The following is a 27,988-nucleotide window of genomic DNA, read 5'->3' on the forward strand; positions in this document are numbered from 1 at the left end:
TTTTCTCCTTATAGCATTAGATTGAAGAATCTGCCCCCTCAGACGACTTGATACAAAAACTACTTAAAACAAAGGCTAATGTGCCCTCCAAAATAAGTAAAAACCTCCTTTAAAACATTCGACTGACTCCAAACAAAAATAAGATCACAAACTAGACAATGGTATTACACAATAACATTTAACTTTCTACTTAATACTAACCATCAGGGAACCAGGACCGAGAAATATTTTGATGCTTCAGCTCCAACTCCGCTCCCAGCCAATAATCTTCAGATCATTCATAAAATTTAACACATTGAAAATTAACATTTTCAATGTTCCTATGCTTTTCAATTTTTTCGAGAAAACCCCCTCAAAACAAACTTTTTGCACTGGCTCCAAATTTCCAGAAATTTTACATATGTAATCCTAACTTTCAGTATCGTGACTTAAGAATGATTCAATGTTTTTACTGTAAAACCAAAGCCGTAGATTTAAGTGATTACTATAATAAAAAAACATCTAATAAATTAAATGGCTACCAGCCACTGGCTACAAGTGAACATTTAAATTTAAAAAAAGAAATAAGAATAAAATAAAAATAAAAAACATAATTCAGTTACGGCAAAAAAAGTCAAAAAGATTCGGGAAGGTGAACATGGGAGTTTTGAGATGCCCATGTACTCGTACTTATTGTTTATGCACGGATATGGCAAGAAAATTGATGAAGGAGAATTAAAATATAAATATATGATTTAATTTTATTGCGAAATGCTAACAAATGTTTACTTTCTTTACTTCGTAAAAGAAAGTTAAAATAATGGAAATTCGGTACATTATTTTAAGGAATAAAAGTACAGTTAGAAGGCGGAGCATTACGTAGCAACTGAACAATGCATTTAATGCTAATACCACACATATTTGTAGTGAAAGTTGTAAGCAATACATGCATGTGGAATAAAATAAATCTATACGTGAAAACAAAGCGACTCTTATATTTATTTTTATGCTTTGTAGCTTTTCGCTTTCTCTTTTAAAAATTCCTATGTTAAGTATTTTTTCCTCCGTTTTAATTTACTTAGTATGGAAAAAAAGTAAAAAGATTAAACTCTAAATATAAAACTAAAAAACTTTTTTTTTTGTTCCTATTCAAAGTAAATAACACGCATGACTTTTGTACTTTTAGAAGGTAATTAAAAATGTTCGTGAGATTAAATGATGTCGGACATTTCTGTAGTTATTTATTTTCTATGCTAATCAATTATTCTCTAGTAATTAACTATAATACTCTAGTATTATATTGTTACATAAATTTCCGCAAAGTGGAAACAGGGAAAATAATTCAGTTTTATTATTTTGTCTATTACGTTTGTTTACATCAGTGCCAAGTTTATAAGTAGGTCTGTCATTAAACAATTTATTTTCAAATTGAGAGTCATCAGTAGTTCCAGTAATAATTACATTAATATATTCATTTCCCTTATAAATTCAATTTCATTTTGCTTCTTGCGGCAGCTTTGATTGTTAATGAATTTAATCTAATGTTTACATTTTCGAGACTAAAAATGAAAACCAAGTCAAATATTTTATAGATCATTTCGAAATTTAATTTAGTGAAACAACTACTTCTTCAATGTATTTCAGGGAAATTGTCTAATATTTAAATGAAAATACATTAAGCTTTTATAACGTGTAAACCTAATCAGTCTCAACGATCATAAATTTAACTGCCATACAACAACGGTATTTAACTAAAGGGAAATGAATTTAATCTACTTCTAGAAAAATATATGTTTTTCCAAACACAATTACTGCATTTAAACTATGCTGCTATGGACAAGTAAACAGCAGTATTTACTTTTTTTTCGCTTTTATGAGTTCAGTGTAATTTATGAACGTCGTTTATGAGTAATTTAGTCTCGGGATATATATAGCCACTCTCTTCACGTAATAATGTACTTCATACATACGTTCAAATTTCACAGATTAAATAAAATTTAAGATATATTGAGGATATTTTTCTGAATTGAAATATTTGCGTTTTTCCTTAACTGTTAAATCCATTTTGGGTGGCACCCATCAGAAAGTATTCCGCGGGGTGAACCGTCCCTCTCGCCTCATTCCCGTAGTGACGCTACTGCCTTTAGTCTTTTTCTTCGTACATCTTACAACGTTGTGTTCTTTTGTTTTTTACTTCCTTTTACAAAAAAAGGAAGTATTGTATTCGGGAAAAAATTTTCACTCAAAAATCGACCTTACTTTTTCATTTTGCTCACCCCCGAATGAATGTTCAATTTTTTTTTTCGACTCGACCGCACGTGAATAAGTGCCTAAGAATGTATGGACACGCAAAATATCCATTTTCACGATTCCCGAGTTAGTTACAACGAATTTTCTCGTGACGTCTGTATGTACGTATGTATGTATGTGCGGATGTGCGTATGTATATCGCATAACACAAGAATGGTATGTCCTAGAAAGTTGAAATTTGGTACGTAGACTCCTAGTGGGGTCTAGTTGTGCACCTCCCTTTTGGTTGCATTCGGGTATTTTAATGGGGGGCTTTGCCCCTTTTTGGGGGAAATCATCGTTAATTTTGATGTAAACTCAAGTGGTGTTACAATTTGGCGGACACTACTTGGCGATATATCGCCAATCTTTGGGTCGCCAAGTTTTGTCGTCAACTTGGCGACAAATTTGATCGTTTTTTTTTTTAATCGGGTTTCAATTTGGCCGCTGTTGATGATATTTAGAGAGTAAACTATTGAATTACATTAAAATTACCAATAATGGAAAAATGACAATAAATTGGAGTAAAAGGAAGTCATGTGAGGCACACATCAGCTCGTTTTAAACTAACATAAGCATACAAAGCAACTCATCATACAAAACTGAAAGAGAGAACAAAATCTGAACAATACCAACACTAATAAGAAACATAAAGCAAATATCAAGTAATCAAGTCAAATGGATAAACGCAAATCATTACATAAAAATAGCCAATAGAAAAACCTACTGTTTATTAAAAAATAAACACAAAATCGCAAATTGGTAAGCGTAAGATGTGAGCTCAACCCTATTTTATACAAAGCAGCTGTTTTAAACTTAAACGAAAATGCATTTAATTTCGTAAGATTCCTAAGAATTCTCTGTACTTGGTTTTCTAGAATTTTCATAACAAAGTACTGGTACATTAATGCATGTTTAAGAGCTGTTTCGCTGCCTAAATTAACTCACGCTACCCTTAAGTATGTTGAACCTTAATGGACCTGCATTGTCAATATTATCCTACCAATCTGCATTCGATGAATATCATTGATCCATTTCTACCTCCATCCATTCTTCGTGCAATAAATAGTAAACTATTTCCAGTCGTTGGCGTTAAGAAAAGTTGTGAACAATTTTTTTTTAAATTAAAAGTAAAAGAACTGGAATAAAACAAGAAGTTTCTCCCAGAACTAAGCGAGGGTAATTTAACGTATACCAATATCGACTTCATAGTATCTAATCGCTCAGACTGCAAATTATGTCAAACATGCTTTTTTTTTACATTCTAAGACGTTCTCTAGAAACAAAATATTCCTCGCTCATCTTATGAAATAGATGCGTAAAAAATAAACTAAAAGATCAGGTAAACTTGTAGCACCTTTTTAACAAAGCGGCTAGTATATTTTTTCCATTGAAAAAAAATCTTCATCCAAAAAATCATCTCAAAAAAATAAAAAAATAAATAAATAATGATAATAATAATAATTATAATAATAATAATAATTTTAAAAATAAATAAAAATAGTAAGCTCAATACATGAAATATATATCAACAAAAGAAATATTTTGCTCTTTCTTCCGGATAAACCTAAGCGCCTGCGATTTTATTTTTCTTCGTTGCACCAAAACAATGAAAAGAATAAGTTAATGCACTTAAAAAATAAAAAGATAATAAAATGTCCCTTTTCGGAAAAAAATTTCATTATTGAAAAAAAAAAGTCTTCTGCACAGCTAATTATGTTAAAAACTATGCCTCCTTAGTATTAAATGTCTGTCGCTTTCTCGTTTTTAACAAAGAGCAAAAATGAACCCTAATCGAGGGAACGGGGATAAGTAAATTTTGGTACGGAAGCTTCTGCCATTTATCGAAGGCATCAGAAATTAATAGCAAATAAAACAGTTGGTTAATTTCTAAGTTTAAATTTTGAAACTAACCAATCAACAATTTGATTAGAATTGTTTGGATCCATCGCCATAGGAACGCGTTTGTCAGATTGCCGCTTGGTAACGCTGTCCTCTGTACCAGAAGGCAATGCGGGCGTTAACGGAAGATCACTTTTTGAGGCAAATGCGATACGTATTTGGTAGTAAGGGGCAGTTGGTTAAAACAGAATTTCACTTTATTTGCAATTGCCAAAAATAGAATAAATAAAGTCTTAGAGTGAAAAAAAAAAAAAAAAAAAAAAAACAGAATAGTCGATGTTGGTCATTTTCCCTAAGTCCGCAACTCTGCTAATGCTTGCGGATTCGGAGTCGGACTGATTTTGGGATAAAAGAGCCGAAGTGCGTTTGCAGTAACTGTAATACGAAATAACTCGGGGCGTCGTACGAGACTGCAAAGCCTCAACGCTTGACTGCATCATCTCTTACTTTTACGTTAGAGGTGTTTTAGCACAACAGGATACTTAAACCTCTATTCATGTGGGATTTTTCCACTAATAAATGCTCCTTACATTTTCTAATATCAATGTTGAAAACTCCTTTATGGTGTTGCATTTTGTTTTACCAACAGTGCGTTTCGCTTCTTAGTTTTTACATACACATACAAACGGTCCTTGTACTTCAGTTTTCCGAATCCATGACCAAAAATTTCGCTTATATATATGTGTATATATATATATATATATATATATATATATATATATATATATATATATATATATATATTAGGGCGGTCCTTATTTTGAAGTTGTAGATATTTTACGCGACGCCCCCCTCAATTAGTTCCATTATACAAATAAATGATCCATGCAAAATTTTAAGTCAACTCATGAATATTAACCCGTGCCCCTAGGGTCCTCGTTTCTGAGTTTCAAAGAAAAAATATGCTCATTTTTTATGTAAAAATATTCTTACGTTTCATATTTAAAGTAATTTTGAACCTCAATAGATGTTGCGACTTCCAGACCGAGCATTCTCTCACTTTCATTCTGTAAAATTTTACATGTTACAGCGGGTACATGTACACCAATGGCCTTGGGTCAGGCACACCGCTATTCTGCGCTTGTTTCAAACCAAGCGGCAGAGGAACATTTCTTTTCCACCAAGAAGGACACAAAGGATTATAAAGGCCATTAATGATTTTTGACATAACAAATTGCATCATCCAGGCTTTAGGGGTGTTGATTTACAAAATTTACTGTGTATGTAATAGGTGTGGCAAATAGCGTCACTAGGTTTCAATGCTATAAATATAAGTAATGTCCATTACATTTTAATTCGCCGTTCTTTAGTTATAAATATATTTAAATGTTTACGCAATTTTTAATTCTTAAAATATAAATTTTGAAAAATCCTCGATTACTCTAACATAAAAATATACTGTTTTTTAAATACCTTAAATATAAATTTTAAAAAATACCAGACCGGAATAATGCAAAAATCTTTTCTTTAAATTAATTTTCTTCTATTTCAGTACATAGTCCTTTATTATCATCAAATTCTTCTTGGAATTCCCAAGATTTAGAAACGGAAATGGGTATCTATCCAAACCTGTTGAACCTTGTTTCTGTATCTGGTCCAGCACAACGCAAAAAAGCTTGACATTTATTGATATCTGCTTGCCTTTTATTACTGCTAGACAAATGCCATATAAGGGACAAAGATACTGTTTATTTATTAACTGCCTATGTAGATGCAGTAAATTTAAATCAAAATGACCTTGTTATCAATCGTAAATCCCTTAAGAGAGCAAGAGGAAATCTTCGAGAAGTGAAATCAAATTTTATGAATTTAAATTTGGATTTTTAGTTATTAACTGGGATACAAAGCTACAGCCAAATGCAACTGAAAAAAAAAGAAAAACGCCGAGAGGCTTACCGCTTACCGTGATAGCTTCAGATCCCAATGTTGAACAGCTATTCGGAATACCTGAGATATTTCTTCAGTTGTGTATAATATCTTTGATGACTGCTCTTTATTGCTAACTGTTCAAGCTGCAGTGTTTAATACAACGGCTTGCAATACCAGCCGTATAAATTGTGCGTGTAATTTTTTACAGCAAAAACTGAACGGTGTTATATTACATTTGGATTATCATCATCATGCACTTGAAATCGTACTGCAGAGTGTGTCTTTAAAAAAGTTCTTGCCTTTCTTAGTACTAGATCCCATATTCCCTTACTTAAGGGCTTCAAAATTTTGTGGAAAGATATCCATCATTAAGAACTTATAAAATTTCAATCAAGTACCAGTATCACTTAAATTCTAAAAGACGAAGCTGATGACATATTATTGTTCGTAAAAAGCCGAATTGAGAAAGATTACAGAGAATTCTCAGAACTTGTAATAATATTTCCTGTTGAAGTCCTTGTTTTCGACAACCTGGAGCTTATCCCTGAGCCAGATGGGTGGCAAAAGGAATTTATTGTTCGGAAATTTATATATTTAGAAAACAATTGAAATTGACCTTAAATAAAGAGATAGCCCGTAAATATTGTTTTTCAGTTAAATGCTGTATGAAGGTATTGTTTTTCTCAGCATCGCAATCTAGGTTCCTTTAAATAATATAATGTGTCTAAAAAACTAGCAGCGTACAAACTTGCAGCAGAAGCAGTGGTTGGAAAATTCATAAATCACTTATGGTTTTTAGGGGATGAATTAGTAGCTTTGTCCATATTGGATGAAGGAATTAACTTTGAAGATAAGAAAAGACTACTCCAAAAAATGTTTGCCGATAGGAAGACGTGTCTGATCACAGTATAAGCAATTTAAGATAACATTAGATGATTTAGAAAAATTTTTAGTAAAGATCTTCCTCTTTATAGAATCAATTACAAGTCAATAAAACTGTTTAATAAGTTACAAACACCAAAATATGTTTTCCTATTTGATCCTGATTCAGGGCAAAATGAAGAAAGCTATTTAAAGGGAAGAAATATCGTTAAAATGCTGAAAGTTGTGAATGATACAACTGAAAGAGGAGCACAATTAATCGAAGAATTTCACAATCAATTTACCAAATATGAATTACAAAATCAATTTATTTTACAGAATATCCAAGACTGCGGGAAAAAATGGACACGATTGACATACATTGAGAAAAGCGTACGATTAAGATAAAATTAAGAAAGCAGTACTTCATTCTTATTCAATGTAAAATCTTTAGATGATATGAAGCAATTAAAAAGATTAATTTTAGTGCTGCCTCACTGTAAAAAAACTTTGCAAACCTGGGAGAAACAATATACAAGGTCTGAAGTAAAAATTCGAAGATTTGTGAGAAAATTAATCAAAAGTGTTAAAGTTCAACGTCCTAGGAGCACGTGCTATTATTGACCGACCGAGCTCAAATTTTGCACGGATTACTTTCTATTATAATGTCACAAAACTAGGGAGCGTCACTTGTTGAATTCTGATTTTTCCCCCATATAAATAAGGACCAACCTTATATTATATATATATATATATATATATATATATATATATATATATATATATATATATATATATATATATATATATATATATATATATATATACTATAGGGACAAGAGCATCATAATGTAAAGGAAAATTCTTCAATTTGAAACACATACCTAAATAACAAATACGTTGAAGGGTTTGTAACCGTCAACTGCTGCAACAACTGCGTCAGTTTCAATTGTACAGTTATTGTTTCACTAAGAAAATATTTTTCCCGAATATATAACTGCACACTGTCAAATTCTGAAGTCTTGTAGCCTGTTTTGATCACTGAATAGACTAGACAAAAACTTAAATGCCTACATAAGGGTCATTCCATGTCAGTTCAACCACACCCCAACACCCACCATCTCAGATTCCAATGAAACTTTGTATACCTCTACTTTTCATAGTTCTAAGTAACCTCCTAAAGTATTTCTTCTCTAATAAAATAGTTTTTATTTTTTGGCCCTTCAAAGTTTTGCGATTTTGCGTTAGTTGTCATTTACAGTTCTCTGAGAATGAACAGCAGCTGTTTGCAAAAAAAATTATTTCTCAATAACTAAAGATAAAAAAATTTGGAAAATTTTTATATTAAATATTAAGATTTCAAGTATTTCAGAAAAAAATATGTCAAAAATCTAAATTTATATTCAGCAATTAAAAAAAATTAACAAACTGAAATTTTTTAATTTTTTCAATAAAAAAATGATAGTCAAAATTTTAAAATTTTGGCATGAGGGTCTAAATTAAAATAATTTATATATTTTTTTTAATGATCATTAACATGTGTTCTAACATATAAAATGAAAATCTTTAGGGGACTTTGAGGGATTCTGCCCCCTGCCCCTTATTTTGATTAATGAAAAAAAGTTGATCACAATATTACAAGCTAAGTTAATAATTGCATTAAAGAAAATTTCAATATTGAAATACATTGGTGTTTGAACTTAAATGTAAACATTTAAATACTCAAGATTTTTTGAATTGTAAATAATTAATTAAATTAATTAATGATAAACAATAAAAATAAGATATCGCAAAATTCGAAAGTTTCCTACAACAATTTATGCATGCTAAAAGTTATTGTTAAACTTAGGGTATTATAGAAATTAAAACTTTTGGAACAAATCTGATATACCCCCCTCTTGGCGACTTTTTCCTGTTGGCGCCAAAAAAGCGTCGCCAAGAAAACTATGTATGACGTCATATGTCATACATCGTTCTTAGCGATGCTTTTTTAGCGCCAACAGGAAAAATTCAAATTATGTCATTAATTATTTAATGAAATTAATGCATTAATTTTTTTCCGTTGTTTCTCCGGGATACGAGCCCTCGGTCTCATAGTACTTTCGTAATGAGACCGAGGTCTCATTACGAAAGTACTATGAGACCTCGGGCTCGCCAGGACCTCGCTGCCGCTCGGTCCGTTATCCCTCCGACTTTTAATATACATCACAGTCGGATATAAGTCACAGATCTCCTCCGTTCAGTATACAATAAAGTCACAGATTTTATGTGAAATTAACACCATTTTTGTGCTACAAAAATGCCAACCAGACCAAAATACAAACTACCAGAAACACACTAAAAACACAATAATTCAAAATATGTTCACTTACCTTTTTTACTTTTCTTTTACTTCCTCACGTGAGGCAGTGCACATATGTTCCGCTCTTAGGAATATTTGTTCGGATTTTAATTCAATGTAATTTAATATTTCTTCATTAATATAATTTCGCCAATCGGCTAAAGTTTGTGATGAAAAAAAATATTGACTTTCAATATCAGCAGTTTTGGTCCCAATTAAAATCTCATATGTTATCAAAAAAATCTCCTCTATTTTCAACTTGCTAGAACTAAACCATGACCCACTCCTGATCGTTGCTTCTTTTCCACAAACAACACCCCCAATAACCTTTCTACAAAAAAAAATTAACCCATCTGAACATTTTTTAGTTTTTTTAATTTTCATAACAGAATTACATCTAGAACATAACATTTCATTCTTAAGTAAACCAATTTCCCTTAAAAATTCTAAAAAAACCTCTTTATTTTCAATTAGTTTAAATATAAAAAATCTATTTAGGACTCCGGTACGTCCAAACGTTGGACGACCTGACGAAAAAGAAAAAGAAGATTCATTCAAAAATTTCAATTGATACATTTGGACAACATCACAAACCGAACTCATAATTAAAATAGAAAATTCAACTAAATTAACATTAAAAAACAACAAGAAAAAGAATACTCTAAAATAAAGTTTGAATTGAAACTTTATTTTAGAGTATTCAACTTAAAATCTCCCTAAGAGCGAAACATATGAGCACCTACCTCCTACCACACATACACGTGCAAAAAGACAAACTTCGAGAAACTACTTTCCAGCGTTCAAGTTGCAAAACCAGGGTTGCCAAGTTATCGCCTTATTGGCGATTTTCGTATCGAGCGAAAAATTAAAATCTCGCCAAGAGGGGGGCATATCAGAGGAGAGCCAAACTTTTTATTTAATTCTAATTTATAATTAGGCAGTTTATACAAAGTATTAAAAATCCTATAAATACCAGCTCAGAGCTTTTAACTTGATTCATTAATCGAATGCAATATCAAACTGAAACTTGGATTTGGTTTAACATAGCAATTTATTGGGTATGAGTTTAAAATGGTTACCATTGCCCAAAATGTTTATAATTAAGGCTTTGCAACAATCTCATTCAAGGACGCCCATATAGGGAGGCAAGGGGGGGCTTCGAAGGGGGGGGGCCCCCCTTTTCAAATTAGAACTTCCTTGCTTTTAGTACTTTTTTCTTTGCACAAATGTAAAAATATTTCTTCTCCACCCCTTTTAATGAATAAGTTATTAAAAATGTCTAATTTTAATGACTCTAATCTGTCCTGAAATTGTTTTCTACAGGGAAAATATCCAGCTAAACCACGGGAAAATATTTGAGCCCCCCTTGCGACTTTGCATATGGGCGCCCATGATCTCATTTGACCCTAAAAGTGTGTTTTGTTATCTTGAGTGTTTCTATGATCATAAATGGATCCTAATAACCTGGCATTTGTACAAATGACAGGTATTTTTATTTTACACTTCACTAGTAATTTTTTTAGATGTTTTGTTTTCTTTTTAATATATTTGCCTGTCACCTCCCTAACTTTGGTTGCTTTACTAGCCCCCAAAAAGGAACAGCTGGTATTAGATGACAGCTGATCAGCAAGCTGTATGGTTTACGTTTATAGTTAGTTGTTTATATTATGACTGTGAGATTGGTAACTACTTTTTATTTAAAATACACTTTCTTTTTCTTGATCCCTCTTTCAACTGCTGCATTAGTTTTATCAAGGGCAGTATGTTCTTTTAAGCCACTTTTTATTTTCTACAAATGATTTATAAACCTTATCTATATTCCAGTTTAAATACAGTGAAACTTCAGTAACTGGACACACTGATAATCCAGGTAACTCGACATTTATTTTTCTTAGGGTCTGCCCAATGCTAACTTCAATGGTTGAAAAGCTTTCTAGCTTGACACACATTTTGCTAGAACTCCTATAAATCAACATCTAATTGTTATTCTAGTTCAATTCATTCTTTCATATTAACCTTTTCTCAAAATTTTAGAAAAGTTCTTTCTGAGAATTCTATCTTTTATCCAGGGGAGTCAGCAACCACTCTGTGCTGTTAGTGCAATTCTGATAGGGTAGGATAAAATGTACTCCATGGGAGGGGTGTAGAGAAAGAAGGCACCATTACTTGTTTTCTAAACAAGTGTGAGCAGGACTTGTTTTTTTTTAGCAGACCTCACTAACAAGAAGCTTTTATCTCTTTTCAACAATTATGTATTTATTCCTCACAAGATATTCAAATCTATTATTGTTTTTAAAAAGAAAGAAAACAAAAATAATAGAAAATTCATTTACTGGAATTAATTTTTATAATGTGAATGTTAAGCATTAATAAGCATAAGTGATACAAAATTTTGGAACCCCAGTAAGTTGAGGAAAAGTTGCGAGTTATGTCATTAAACTGGGGGGGGGGGGGAATCTGGACAAAAAAAAATTCCATGCAAATAATAATTTGTTTTCCAATTGTCATTAAAAAATATAAAAATCCATTGAATACGAGAGGTGCATAAATACTAATTTATTTCTTCATTTGCTTTGAGGGGAGGGGGAAAGGTAATTTACTTTATTTAGTCATATTATTACTAAACAATCAGGCCATTATTTTTTAAGGGGTGTTAAATGTAATTTCAAGAAATTAAAAGGATGAATTTGTCATTGTACAGCAGTAAAACTATAATGGAAAAGCAGTTCCACGATAGCAATTTTTCTCAAACGTAGGGGGGGGGGGGGGCTGGATCCTGAAAGTACTAGAAATTGCATGATTATGAATTGGTGTTAAGACTTTACTTTTATTTTAACTTGTCTAGACTAAAATGCAGTAATCCATATGCAGATGTTGTTTGCAACTTTTGAATTTCATGATATCTTATTTTCAGAGTGTCTATATTTAATATAATTGTAATAATTTTTAACTATTTCAAATAAAAAAATAGCTTGAATATTAAATTTATATGTTTGAGTTCAATATTTAACACACTTCATATTTAAATTTTTTAAATAATTGCTGGGAACTCTTGTTTCAAAGACATAGAAAAACTTTTCTCTATGATGCATTTGTTGTTTCTAGGGCGGAGGGGACAGAATCCCTAAAAGACCCATAACTTTTTTCATAGGAAAAGTTAAAGCACATACTCATGATCATTTTTTCTTTAAATCATGATTTTTAAAACTGACCCTGATGTTAAGAATTTAGAATTTCAACAATGGTTTTTTTTTGACCAAAAAAAAATCAAAATGTTTAACTTTCTGATTTTTAAAAAATTCTTTGTATAAACTAAAATTATTATAATATTTTTTATAAAAATATTTAAAGTCTTAACATTTTTTATGAAAATTTTCAAGAAGGTAATATCATTAGTTGCTGAGAAACATTTTCCCCCCCATTAACAACAGCTCAGTTAGTGTCTTTGAAAATGACAAAAAAATGCAAAATCGAAAAATTTCAAAAATTCATTAAATTAAAATACATTGAGATTGAAACAAAAGAAACCAGGGGGTTGCTTTTAACCACAAAAAAAGGAAGTATACCAAGTTTCATCAAAATCTAGATGGTAGGTGTTGAAATCCCATTTTTGTGGTTGATTTGACAAATTTTAAACTATTTCAAATAAAATAGAAGCTTAAGTATATTTTTTTTATATTTGAATTCCATATTCAACACATTATATTTGAATTTTTGTCATAATTGTTAACAATTCTGTTTTTAAGAATATGGAAGAGATTGTATGATGTTTTATGCTTTTTTTCCAGAATGGGGGGGGGGGGCAGAATCCCTTAAAGTCCCCTAATGTTTTTCATTGGATAAGTTAGAGTACATATTCATGATCATTTTTTAAAAAAATCATGATTTTTAAAACTGACCCTTTTGTTGGAAATCAGTTTTTTGCCAACATCTTTTTTTGAAAAAAAAATTCAAAATTTTCAATTTTCTAATTTTTTAAAAAAAATTTGTGCAAACTAAGATTATTGAAATATTTTTTATCAACATGTTCAAAGTCTTCCTATTTTGTGTAAAAATTTTCAAAAAGATTATAGCATTACTTACCAAGAAATAATTTTTTTTTGTGAACAACAACATCTCAGTTTGAGTGTCTGGAAAATGACAAAAAATGTAAAATCGCCAAATTTCAAAAGGCTGTAAAATCAAAACGCATTGATACTGAAAGAAAAAAAATTAGGGGGTTGCTTGTAACCATAAAGGGATGAAGTATACCAAGTTTGATCAAATTCCGAGACGGTGGGTGTTAAAATCCCATTTTTGTGGTTGATTTGACGTGGAACGACCCATAATACAAAGAACTTTTTTTTTATTTATGTAAGGGTTACTCTTTATATATGTTGCTTTTAAGCTTTATACATAGTTTGATAATGTGTTTTAAAATGATTTTGAACTTCAGTTTTTAATTAAATGAAAATATGTTGTGTTTTCCTTTGTGGTTGTGTTGTGTCCTTTTTTTTCCTGTAAGTATTATATAACATTAAATTATGGATTAAATATTTAGTAACAAAAAATTTAAAAAATAAAAATATTAAATATTTATTTATTTATGCTTATTAATATTAATAAGCATTGACGTTAAATTTACAAACTGATTGTAGGAAAATAATAATTATAAATATTTACACATTTTTTAACTCTTACAATATTTTACACGGAGAGCGGGTAAGGGAACTGTTCACTTGGACTCCTAGATGTTGTATTCACAAGTGTCCCATAGATACTTAAGAGCTAATTCGCAAATAAAGAATTTTTAATTTAATAAAAAAATTAAACATTGCCATACATTTACTTGAATATTCATAGAATGGTTTGTTATAGTTAGATTTAGATTAGCAGTTATTTTTTTAAATGTTATCAGATAAAGAAGAGAGTGATTAGATTTTTTTCCCTACCTGCGAAAACCAAGAAGTTGGAACCACAGAAACATAAAATGGCTCATTGCTCTTAATGTTTGTCCAAGAGGTACAACTGGTTACCTCACCTTTAGATTTTCTTCAGATATTTTTTCTTGAAGCGATCTTAGTAAATCATACTATGTTCCCTATATATATATATATATATATATATATATATATATATATATATATATATATATATATATATATATATATATATATATATATATATATATATATATATATATATATATATTAGGTGGTCCTTATTTATATGGGAAAAATATTTTTTCGGAATTCAACAAGTGACGCCTCCTAGTTTTGTGACACTATAATAAAAAGTGATAGGTGCAAAATTTGACCTCGATCGGTCAATAATAACACGTGCCCCTAGGGCGCTGAACTTAAACACTTTTGATGATTTTCCCACAAATCTTAGAGTTTTTACTTCAGACCCTGTACATCGTTTCTCCTAGGTTTGCAAAATATTTTTACAGTGAGGTAGCACTAAAATTAATCTTTTTAATTGCTTCATATCATCTAAAGATTTTACATTGAATAAGAATTAAATAATGCTTTAGAAACTTTACCTTAATCGTACGCTTTTCTCAATGTATCTTAATCGTGTGCATTTTTTCCCCGATAGTCTTGGACTGTCTGTACTAAATTGCTTTTGTGACTCATTTTTGGTAAATTGATTGGGAAATTCTTCGATTAATTGTGCTCCTCTTTCAGTTGTATCATTCACAACTTTCAGCATTTTAATGATATTTCTTCCCTTTAAATAGCCTCCTTCATTTTGCCATGGATCAGGATAAACAGGAAAACATCTTTTGGTATTTGTAACTTATCAAACAGTTTTATTGACTTGTAATTGATTCTATAAAGAGGAAGATCTTTACTAAGAAAGTATTCTAAACCATCTACTGTTATCTGAATTTTTTTATACAGTCATCAGTCACGTCTTCCTTTTCAGCAAGCATTTTTTTTCGAGTAGTTTTTTCCTATCTTCAAAGTTAATTTTTTCATCCAATACCGGCAGTCATCCCCTAAGTACTATAAGTGTGATTTGTGAATTTTCCAATCACTGTTTCTGCTGCATGATTGTCACAATTTTGTACACTGCTAGTTTTTTAGACACATTATGTTAAAGGGCCTAGAGCGGGTTGCTGCGAAAAAAAAATATTTTCATACAACATTATATGTAAAACAGCATTTACGGGCATTCTCTTCATGTAAAGTCAATAGGAATTGTTTCCTAAATATATACATTTTCAAACAATAAATTCCTTTTGCCACCTATCTGGCTCAGAGATAAGCTCCAGGTTGCCGAAAACATATCCCTGTAGGAGAGACGACTTCACCAAGAAATATTATTACAAGTTATGAGAATTCTCTGTAATATTTCTCAATTCCGCTTTCTACGAACAATAATATGTCATCAACTTCGTCTTTTAGAATTTAAGTGGCATGTGTACTTGGTTGAAATGTTATAAGTTCTGAATGATGGAGATCTTTCTACAAAATTTCGAAGGGCTTAAATAATGGAATATCGAGTCTAGAACTAAGAAGGGCAAGAACTTCTTTAAAGACACTCTGCAGTACGATTTCATGTGCATGATGATGGCAATCCAAATGTAATATATCACCGTTCATCTTTTGCTCTAAAAAAAAAATTACATGCACAACTTCTACGGCCGGTATTGTGAGTCGTTAGTACAGCTTGACACTACAGCTTGAACAGTTAGCAATAAAGAGCAATTATCTATGATACAACTGAAGAAATATCTTAGGAATTCTGAGTAGCTGTTCAACATTGGGACCTGAAGCTATCACGGTAAGCCTATCGATGTTTTTTTTTTCAGTTACATCTGGATGTAGCTTTGTATCCCAGTGAATAACTAAAAAATTTGAATTCATGAAATCTGATTTTACCTCTCGAAGACTTTCTCTTGCTCTCTTAAGGGATGTACGATTGATCATAAAGTCATTTGGATTTAAATTTACTGCATCTACATAGAATGTTAATACATGAACAGCATCTTTGTCCCTAATATGGCACTTGTCTAACATTGATGAAATGCGAGCAGATATCAATAGTTGTTAAGCTTTTTTGCGTTGTTGTAGACTAGATATAGAAAAAAGTTTCAACATGTTAGGATAGATACCCATTTCCGTTTTTAAACCTTATGAACTGCAAGCAGAATTTGATGATAATAAAGGACTATGTACTGAAAAAGAAGACATTTTAAAGTATAGATTTTTACATTATTCCGATCTGGAATTCTTTTACATTTATATTTTAGATATGGAAAATAGAGTATATTTTTATGGTAGAGTAATCGAAGATTTTTCAAAATTTATATTTTAAGAATGCATAAACATCTAAGTATATTTATAACTGAAGAACTGCGAATCTATATATATAAAAATGGAGTTTGGTAAATTTGTTCCCTAAGATCTCAGAAACTACCCGGCATATTTGGCTGAAAATTTCACCGTTTGTTCAGTTTGGTACTGGGAAGGTTTATAGACCAGTTCGAAAAAAATCCGATTGATAGTTCCCTTTTTATTCCAATTTTAGTCCCAATTTTCGCATAAATGCCCCAATATGGGGGTGAAAAAAACGTGCACATATTAACATTATATGTCCATCAAAAGCGCCAATTTTTCTGCTGAAGATAGCATCTGTTCAAAGTTTCTAAGTAGTATAAAAAACGAGTTATGAGCTTTTTTTTTCCCTGTTCGAAGGCTTTCATCAACCCAAGTCATTATTTAGTGTGTCATCTCAACTCCCAAGAATTGTTGTATTGTTGAATATTTTTTGTGTTTCGTCTGACTTTTTGAGGCTTTTCTCAAGACAAATCTTAAAGTAACGTTTTTCCACAAGATTGGCTAAAAATAAATGGATTTGACTGATCATTTTTCTTTTAAACGGAACTTATGTAATTAATGGTTTATTATTATTATTTATGCTGATTGGACACTTGCTCACTATATCCAACCAACCAGCAGAAATATCGACAGAATGTTTTCAGAAAGATTTCAGTAGCTGATGCATTTGGCAGTTTTCTCCAGTGTCGCTGTTTTTGAGCCCAAAGACTACGTAATAATGTTTCTCAGCTTTCACCATATAAACAAAATATCGCCAATCAAAGATACTTAAAAAAAATACTGTGTAAAATAATTCAACAACTAAATTAGGCAAATCCATAAACCGCACAAAAACTTCCATTAATTTTTCTTTTTGCACGATTTCAAACAATCGCCAAATTTTACTACTTATTTTGGAAACATTTCGGATGAAACCGTTTAGCGCCATTTTTTTTGACCAAAAGTATCTCAGCATCTTTCAACAATGTTTCTATAATGAAAATTAGTAAGGAGGGGGAGTATTATCGAAAGTGTCCCAAAATGATTCTCGCAAATTTGGCAAGATTTTAAACCGCACCAAGTGTTCACAAAAATTGAAATTTCCCAAAATAACTAAAGCAAGTGTAAGAGGAACACGGGCGGCTACATTTTTAAAAACAGTTCGTACATCAATAGCCATACAGAGAAGGTTTTAGATTTAAAAAAAAGTACTAACAGATAAATCTTTTTAAACATGTAAAGTTGAATTTCATATTTCGGAAATTCTTGAAATTTGTATATGCTTAAATGTCGTGCTTTCGTTTCTAATTGAATACTATTTTGTTCTTTATACTTATTGCTATTTTAGTTTAATGAGTAAGGAAGAAGCTCGATTTTTAATCACGTCAAAAATGTTTGTTTTAAATTCTTTCGCTTAAAACAGAAAAGTAGGGCAAGTAACGAATGTTTCTCATAATTTTTACTGACCCAGGCAACGCCGGGTATTTTTGCTAGTTAAAATATAATTGCCATTACTTATATTTATAGCATTGAAACCTAGCGACCCTATTTTCCACACCTATTACATACACAGAAAATTTTCTAAATCAACACTCCCAAAGCCTGGAGGAGGCAATTTGTTGTTGTCAAAGATCATTCATTAATGGCCTAGGCCATTAATTAGTGGCCTTTAGAATCTCTAGTGTCCATCATGGTGGAAAGAAATGTTTCCCTACCGCTTGGTTTGAAACGAGCGCGAATAGTATTATGACTGTCCCAAGCCTTTGGTGTACATGTAATATCGGTAATATGTAAAATTTTACAGAATGAAAGTGAAAGAATGGTTCCTCTGGAAGTAGCAACATCTATTGAGGTTCAAAATTACTTTAAATATGAAACGTAAGAATATTTTTACATAAAAATGAGAAAATCCGTTTTTTTCAAACTCAAAGGGGGCCCTTGGGGCACGGACACTGAGGGGCTCACGGGTAGCTGTAACTTCAATATATATATATATATATATATATATATATATATATATATATATATATATATATATATATATATATATATATATATATATATATATATATATATATATATATATATATATATACACTAGGGTGGTCCTTATTTTTGAAGTTGCAGACATTTTACGCGACGCCCCCTCAATTTGTTCCATTATACAAATAAATGATCCATGCAAAATTTTAAGTCAATCCATGAATATTAACCCGTGCCCCTAGGGTCCCCTTTTTTGAGTTTCGAAGAAAAAATTGAGGATTTTTTTCATTTTTATGTAAAAATAATTCTAACGTTTTATATTTATAGTAATTTTGAACCTCAACAGGTGCTGCTACTTCCAGACTGACCATTCTGTCACCTTCATTCTGTAAAATTTAACATGTTACAGCTGGTACATGTACACCGATGGCCTTGGGTCAAGCGTACCGCTCTTCAGCAATCTGCGCTTGTTCGAACCAAGCAGCAGGGGAACGTTTCTTCCCACCAAAATGGCCACAAGGGATTCTATAGGCCATTAATGAATGATCTTTGACAGCAACAAATTGCCTCCTCCAGGCTTTGGGGGTGTTGATTTACGAAATTCCCTGTATATGTAATAGGTGTGGCAAATAGAGTCGCAAGGTTTCAATGCTATAAATATAAGTAATTGCAATTATATTTTAATTCGCTGTTCTTTAGTTATAAACTTACCTAAATGCTTATACAATTTTTAATTTTTAAAATATAAATTTCGAAAAATCCTCGATTACTACTAACATAAAAATATACTGTATTTTCCATAGCTAAAAGATAAATTTTAAAAAAATATCCAGATCAGAACAATGTAGAAATCTATACTTTAAATTATTTTTATTCTACTTCAGTACATAGTCCTTTATTATCATCAAATTCTTGCAATTCACAAGATTTAGAAACCGAAATGGATATCTATCCTAAACTGTTGAACTTTTGTTTCCTACAGCTGGTCTACCTCAATGCAAAAAAGCATGACAACTATTGATATCTGCTCGCCTTTCATCACTGTTAGACAAATGCCATATTAGGGATAAAGATGTTGTTCATTTATTTACAGCCTATATAGATGCAATAAATTTGAATCCAAATGACCTAGTGATCAATGGTACATTCCTTAAGAGAGCAAGAGAAAATCTTCGAGAGGTAAAATTAAATTTCACGAATTTAAATTTTGATTTTGTAGTTATTCACTAGGATACAAAGAAAATCCAGATGCAACTAGAAAAAGAATGCCAACAGGATTACCGTGATAGTTTCAGGTCCTACTATTGCACAGCTACACCGAATTTCTTAGATATTTCTTCAGTTGCTTATAATATCTTATATGATAGCTCTTTATTACTAACTGTTCTAGCTGTAGTGTTTGGTACAACGACTTGCAATACCAATGAATTGTACATGCAATTTTTTAGAGCAAAAACTGAACGGTGATATATTACATTAGGATTGCCATCATCATGCACCTGAAATCGTACTGTAGAGTGTGTCCTTAAAGAAGTTCTTGCATTTCTTAGTTCTAGATCAGATATTCAATTATTTAAGCGCTTCAAAATTTTGTGGAAAGATCTCCATTATTCAGAACTTATAACATTTCAATCAAGTACACATAACACTTAAATTCTAAAAGCCGAAGTTGATAACATACTATTTATTGTTCGTAAGCAGCGGAATCGAGAAAGATTACAGATAATTCTCATAACTTGTAATAATATTTCCTAGTGAATTTCCTCCTACAGGGATATGTTTTCGGCAACCAGGAGCTTATCCCTGAGCCACATAGGTGGCAAAAGGAATTTTTGTTTGAAAATTTTTATATTTAGGAAACAATTTAAATTGACCTTACATGAAAAGAAAGCCCTTCAATGCTGTTTTACAATTAAATGCTGTATGAAGATATGGTTTTTCGCAGCAACCCAATCGAGGCTCCTTTGAATAATATAATATTGTCTGAAAAACTAGCAGCGTGCAAAATGACGACAAACATGCAGCAGAAGCAGTGATTGGAAAATTTATGAATCACTTATGGTATTTAGGGGATAAACTAGTAGCTTTGTCCGCATTGGATGAAGGAATTAACTTTGAAGATAGGAAAACACTAGTTCAAAATATGCTTGTGATAAGGAAGACGTGTCTGATGACCTGTTTAACAAATTTCAGATAACTGTAGATGATTTGGAATAATTTCTTGGTAAAAATCTTCCTCTTCATAGAATCAATTAAAAGTCAATAAAACTGTTTGATAAGCTGCAAATACTAAAATATTTTTTTCTATTTGATCCTGATTTACGGCAAAATGAAGGAAACTCTTTAAAGGGAAGAAAGATCGTTAAAATACTGAAAATTGTGAATGATACAACTGAAAGAGTAGCACAATATTAATCGAAGAATTTCGCAACTAATTTACCGAATATGAGTCACAAAAACAATTTATTTTACAGATCGTCCAAGACTAACGGAAAAAATACGCACTATCGAGATACATTGAGAAAAGTGTACGATTAAGTGAAGTTTCTAAAGCATTATTTCATTCTTATTCAACGGAAAATCTTTAGATGATATATAGTAGTTATGAAGATTAATTTTAGTGCTACCTCACTGTAAAAATATTTTGCAAACATAGGAGAAACGATGTGCGAGGTCTGAAGTAAAAACTCGAAGATTTGTGGGAAATTTATCAAAAGTGTTAAAGTTCAACGTTCTAGGGGCACGTGTTATTATTGACCGATCGAGTTCAAATTTTGCTCCGATTACTTTTTATTTTAGTGTCAGAAAACTAGGGGGCGTCACTTGTTGAATTTGGAAAAAAAAATTCCCATATAAATAAAGACCACCCTAATGTACACCAATGGCCTTGGGACAGGCATACCGCTATTCGCGCTCGTTTCAAACCAAGTGGCAGGTGAACATTTCTTTCCACCAAGATGGACACAAGGAATTCTAAAGGCTATTAATGAATGGCCTAGGCCATTAATGAATGATTTTTGAGAACAACAAATTGTCTCCTTCAGGCTTTGGGGGTGTTGATTTAGAAAATTTTCTGTGTATGTAATAGGTGTGGCGAATAGGGTCACTAGGTTTCCATGCTATAAATATAAGTAATGACAATTATATTTTAATTCGTTATTCTTTAGTTATATACTTAAAAGTTTATGCATTCTTATAATTTAAATTTTGAAAAATCCTCGTTTACCCCACCATAAAAATAAATAATATCTAAAATATAAATAAAAAAGAATTCCAGATCGAAATAATGTAAAAATCTATCATTTAAACTGTTTCTATTTCAGTAGATAGTCCTTTATTATCATCAAATTCCTCTTGCAATTCACAAGATTTAGATTCCGAAATGGGTATCTATCCTAACCTGTTGAACCTTTTTTTTATATCCGGTCTACCACAACGCAAAACAGCTTGACAACTATTGAGATCTGCTGGCATTTCATCGATGTTAGACAAATGTCATATTATGGACAAAGATGCTGCTCATTTATTAACAGCCTATGTAGATGCAGTAAATTTAAATCCAAATAACCTTATGATCAATTGTACATCCCTTAAGAGGGCAAGAGAAAATCTTCGAGAGGTAAAATTAGATTTCATGAATTTAAATTTAGATTTTTTAGTTATTTCCTGGGATACAAAGCTACATCCAGATCTAACTGGAAAAAAACGCCGATAGGCTTACCATGATAGCTTCAGGTTCCATTGTTGAACAGCTACTCAGAATTTCTGAGATATTTCTTCAGTGTATATGATATCTTAGATGATTGCTCTTTATTGCTAACTGTTCAAGCTGTAGTACATACAGCGGCTTACAATACCGGCCGTATAAATTGTGCCTTTAATTTTTTAGATCAAAAGCTGAACGGTGACATATTGCATTTGTATTGCTATCATCATGCACTTTAAATCGTACTGTAGAGTGTCTTTAAAGAAGTTCTTGCCTTTCTTAGTTCTACACTCAATATTCCATTATTTAAGCGCTTCAAAATTCAAAAATTACACATACCACTTAAATTCTAAAAGAAGAATTTGATGACATGTTATTGTTCATAGAAAGCGGAATTAAGAAATATTACAGAGAATTCTCATAACGTGTAATAAAATTTCTTGGTGAAGTCCTCCCTCCTACAGGGATATGTTTTCTGCAACCTGTAGCTTATCTGTGAACCAGATGGGTGGCAAAAGGAATTTATTGTTTGAATATTTATATATTTAGGAAACAATTTAAATTGACCTTACATGAAGAGATTGCCCTTAAATGCTGTTTTACAGTTAAATGTTGTATGAAGATATAGTTTTTCGCAGCAATCCATTCCAGGCCTTTTAAATTAATATAAAGTCTAGTGTCTAAAAAACCTGCAGCGTACAAAATGATGACAAACATGCAGCAGAAGCAGTGATTGAAAAATTCATAAATCACTTATGGTAATTAGGGGATAAACTAGTAGCTTTGTCCGTATTGGATGAAGGAATTAACTTTGAAGATAGGAAAAGACTACGTCAAAAAAATGCTTGCTGAATAGGAAAACGTGTCTGATGACTGTATAAATGATGACTGTATAAATGACTGTATATTGATGATTAATTGAAAAACTGATACCGTTCTTTTAAATAATTACCTTTGAAATACGAGTTTGGTGATACCATAATTTAATGTACATCAACTTCAAAATTGATTTTTTTTTTTTTTATCCGAACTTTTTAATCAAAACCAAACTGTTTCTTAGAATGTATTTCTTAGAATGCATTATTTCAAAATTATATTGTATATTTCAAAATTATATCTTATGGTCTAAAATCAGTTTATCAGATTTATATTAACACTTCGATCGTTCAATTCATAAATTTTTTATGAAACGTTCTCAAAGATAGACTAAAGTGGTTGCCGCGAAAGAAAATTTTCTGTCACGTCAAGTAGGGTTTTCTCATAACTGAACCCGACAGTTATTTTTATTTGAAAAAAAATTTTTTTATTTTTTTTTTTGCTGCATAAAATTATTTCAAAAAGTGATCGTTTTTCATCATATCCGTCTCGCTCAAAAAAAAAAGGTCAAATAAACGGAATTTTTTAATGACGTGTTTAAAAGTTATTTAATTAGGAAAGCTAAATCTTTTCAAGAAAGTCTCGTTAGTGAAAATATTTTTATGTCACCATTATGAATGCAGGAAATAACTTATTCAATACCCATTTTGATGAAATATTCTTTTAAATTTTTTCTAAGAGGGATACTTTTTTGCCGGGTATTTTCCTTATTATACGTAAATATTCTTGTGCATTAAATAAATGTTTGGTATTACTTATTAGTTGACAGTATGATTTTAATTTATTTAACTAAAAATAAATTCGTTTTCTGAAAATCTCTGAATAAGTTTAACATCAATTAGCTAATTTGGTTATTTTATAATGATTTTTTCAACTTGAAGAAGTATCTCCAGATGAATAGAGTGATAAATTGACTTTCCATTTGTGGAAGTACTAACATTCTATATTTTCCAAAAGAATATTTCACTTTGAATTACAAGGTTCTATTGAGTCTAATATTTATCAGCCGTTGTGCTATAGCAAAATGAGAGTTATTGTAACGCAAAAGATACCGTTCAGTTGAAGGGTAATGTAAACTAGTTGTGAAAGATTGGAAATAATTGCTTTCAATTTAAATATTAGGCTTATAACTGTAAATTCTTCTAACATACTTCATACGTAACTGCAGAATTTTTTTTTCAAAGGCTGACACATTTAAACATAAAACATGTCTTACAGGTTTCTGGCATAAGAACTCATACATGTCACTCGTTTGGGAGAAGAATGCCACAATACGATATTTTTTAATTTTCTTTCTTTTTTTTCGCTTAAAGGGCTTCAAATGACGTTATCTTCTTTGACAGATAAAATAATGACAGATTTTTTGTTCTAATATTAACCACTGCAGAGCACAACAAACTTACTTTTCTTAATGTAAATTGCCTGAAGAGTTCAACTTCAAACGCTTCTCCTGTAAAATTTCATTTCTTCGTATTGTGGAACTCTTTTTCCAAATGAGCGATATATATACACCTGTGCACAGATTTTTTTTTTTTTTTCATCGAGTAGTTGACACTGATTATATGCATAATTACTACTCCTTCTTGTTTGCTGGATACCGTAGCTTACTAAACCTAATAACATAGCCAATAAGAGGAATAACATTTCAAAATGTGCTGGTATATTAGTTTTTCTTCTCTTTTCAGAGTTAAAAAGAAATGTTCAAAAAACTCTTTTTGCGCAAATCAAAATGTGAACGATAATTTGTATGACTTTGCAAACAGCAGATTTACTCAAAGTGTTTTAAAATTTAATATTGTCCTTTATGCTATTAATTCAATACAGATGAAAAGCATTTGGGTTTATAAATGGCTCTGAATCGTGCATCATCCTTTTTAATGCGCAACTGTATTCTTAGAATACTGCATAAAGAGAGTACGTAGAATAAGGGTAAGTTTCAAAAGTTGGCCTTGGGTTTAACGAGGTTTTACCAAGTAAGTGCGTAAAATAAGGGTGAGTTTCTAAAAGTTTGTGTTGTGTTTCAGGAGGTTTAACCAAATGAGTGCGTAAAATGAGGGTATCGTCAATAATCGTACTTCAACGTGAAAAAACCTAGGCTGTTACATTACCGTTTCGCACTTATTAATTGAAACAACTGAAATTGTCCCTATCACACGGTGGTATTTATCAAAATAAGCGAATCAACTGTAGTGTAACACTTCGTTTTCAGACAATAAGAAGGATTTGAAAGCAAAAAAGAAGGTTCGAAAAACATATCTCAAACATTTCGACGACATACTTTTCACAAATAGAACTTAAAAAAATTTAAATGTTGAAATAGATACCTACTAGTTCTAGTGTTAGTGAATACATTCTGTGGTGATCATATAAAAACACAGCTTGTAAATACTATATTGTTTGACTTTGACGACATCAATACCCAGTATTTTTTCGCTTTGCGTTGTGTTAGAGATTTTTATCCTATCCACGAAGAGAATGATGTGTTATAATAGGCATCAAGTACATTATATAGCAGAAATAGGTTTTGGCAAATAGCATATTGTTCAAAAACGAGACATTTTTATGTTCTTCATAACAACTTCAGAGAATATTTGCAAAACTTTAGAAAAAGGAATTGATATGGGGTGATGTCAAATACCTAGTTGTAGTTCCCCTTGTATTGGCAAAACGACTGAGAACTTGTCGCTTTTAAGTAGCCTTTTAGTACTTGGAAATGTATTTTTGCTTTTAAGTATCATATCAAAAGAACATTTAGTTAAGTTGGACAGTGCTTTGATAGTTAAAATCTTAACTTTTCTTTCAGGTTCAGAGGTGTACTGCAAACCAGTATGGGATGGATTCTTATGCTGGCCAAGTGCTATGAGTAATTCGATTGTTCAACTTCCATGTCCTCCTGAAAAAGGACTTGATATCACAAGTAAGAACGTTGTTGCTCTTAACCAAAATGATTCGTTCAGATGCATGTTTATTACATCCAACTTTAAAGTCATTTTGACCAAAAATAATTGAGGTACGGTCTTCTGCTAAAAAAAAAACCTTTAATTTGGATGTTAAATTTATGACAAAACTAGCGTTGGTAAAGCAAAAATGAAATTTCACTATTATTTATTATCTATATTTCATTTATTAGCTTCAACTCTTTCAGTACGCCTCTTATAATTTCACACCGTTTTTTCTGTATTGTAAAAAAAAAACGCATTAAAAATAATGCTGAGCCAAGTAGGGACACTGTACGGCAACGAGCCTCTTTGACTTCGTCACTTTGAATGGTGCCATTTTGAACTTGATTAATTAGTTTCCAAAGTGTTGTCATGACAAACAAATGAATACAGAGAATAACAGCTCAAAATATAAGTATTTAAATAATGTTAAGAAAGTTTACATACCTCAGTATCCTTAGCACCAATAACAGTTCCAACGCAGGTCATAAAAATAATTTTGCAACAGACAACATGATAATTTTTTTTGTCTGGAATACAGCCTAACATTATACTTCCATACATACAAACAGGGGTGATTGTGTTCCGGTATTTTACCGAATTTCTGGTATTTTTGGACGTATTTCCGGTATTTTTATGTCCGAAAATACCGGAATTGTGTTTTCTTTTTGTTATGCTTTTATCTCTATCTCAGCAATTTTTTAAAAATTATACAATATTCATCAAATATACCTGCAAGAGCCTTAAGATGGACACCTATCCCTTAAGGTGGACAAATGTCAAGATAATTTGTATAACACCAGCTCAAAAGTAACTTTGTAACCCATTAAAAATTTAATCAAATGTACACACAATGTTTTGACTCAGAACTATTTAATACTATGGCAAAGGTGCACTTAAGTAATAGGGGCGAAAGATACCCCCCCCCCCCCCCACCCGTTCTCGCTTTGAAACTTTCAGGTATTTTTTGATGAAATCACAATCACCCCTATACAAAGCATACTCAACAAGCCAACCTGTTCGCTCAAATGACGCAACAGGTGCTGTAACCTACCTCCTCAGTCCGATGTCACAATTTTTCCCTGCACAATTAACCCCGTCTCCCCTATCGAAAGTTTACTTAATTTTTACTTATTTCCCACTAAGGATTTATATCCCCAGATTTCTTACATTTCATTTATAAAAATATTTACTTTTCTCTAGTTATTTCTTCTTGATTTTGAAATCTAAAGAAACAAACTCATTTCGTTGCTCCATTTATACTGTTCACCACGGCAGGACAACTCATTCTTGCAATCTAACCGTTCGCTTTCTTTTGTAGAGTACAGGACGTTTTTGATCCATAATGGTGTATGCGTAGGCTATAGGAGCTTAATGTGTCATATTATACACAATCTGTTATGTTTTTGCCGGTTTGGATATAAATCAACAATCATTGGATCAAATAAAGAAAACTTGTTATGAGTAGTGGTTAAAAACACATTGTAAATCGTACATGCAAGAATTTTAGTTATATTTTATGAAATTCCTTGAAGTCATGCATTAGCTACGCAAGAACGTACTCTGAAAGACTTTTTTTTTTTTTAGCTCAAATCATTATTTGCTAAATCAGATGATTATACAGTCTGATCCCGATTAACAAACCTTTTTTTAACGAATTTCGCCATTTTTATTTTTTCCCGACTAAAATGAAAGCAAAAACCCCTAATTAACGAATAATAACCCCGAATTAATGAATCATTTGAACAGTCAAATTTTTTTTTTTTTTTTTTTTTGTTAATTTGAGTAAGGAAACATTGGATTGTTTTCCAAATAACATATCCATTTTGTCCGAAGCAGAAAAACACTTTTATTAGAATCTGCAATTTTTGACGGGCGAGCGGGCTACCAATGAATAGCGATTCTGATGCAGAAAGCGATAGTAAAATTCCCATTA

The 27,988-nt window shown here is 31.2% G+C and overlaps 1 protein-coding gene across 1 annotated transcript in view; it reads left to right on the forward strand.

The window, feature by feature from the left end:
* The first annotated feature begins 24,960 nt into the window (after nt 1-24,960).
* The window catches only part of LOC129216854 (PDF receptor-like), a 172,838-nt gene continuing 169,810 nt past the window's right edge, over nt 24,961-27,988 (forward strand). Inside the window, exons 1-2 of the mRNA XM_054851071.1 lie at nt 24,961-25,027; nt 25,917-26,030. Coding sequence (XP_054707046.1) covers nt 24,961-25,027; nt 25,917-26,030 — 181 coding nt within the window. The remainder of the gene's footprint in view (nt 25,028-25,916; nt 26,031-27,988) is intronic.

Source organism: Uloborus diversus, chromosome 1 (assembly GCF_026930045.1).
Source record: "Uloborus diversus isolate 005 chromosome 1, Udiv.v.3.1, whole genome shotgun sequence".
NCBI classification, from domain to species: Eukaryota; Metazoa; Arthropoda; class Arachnida; order Araneae; family Uloboridae; genus Uloborus; species Uloborus diversus.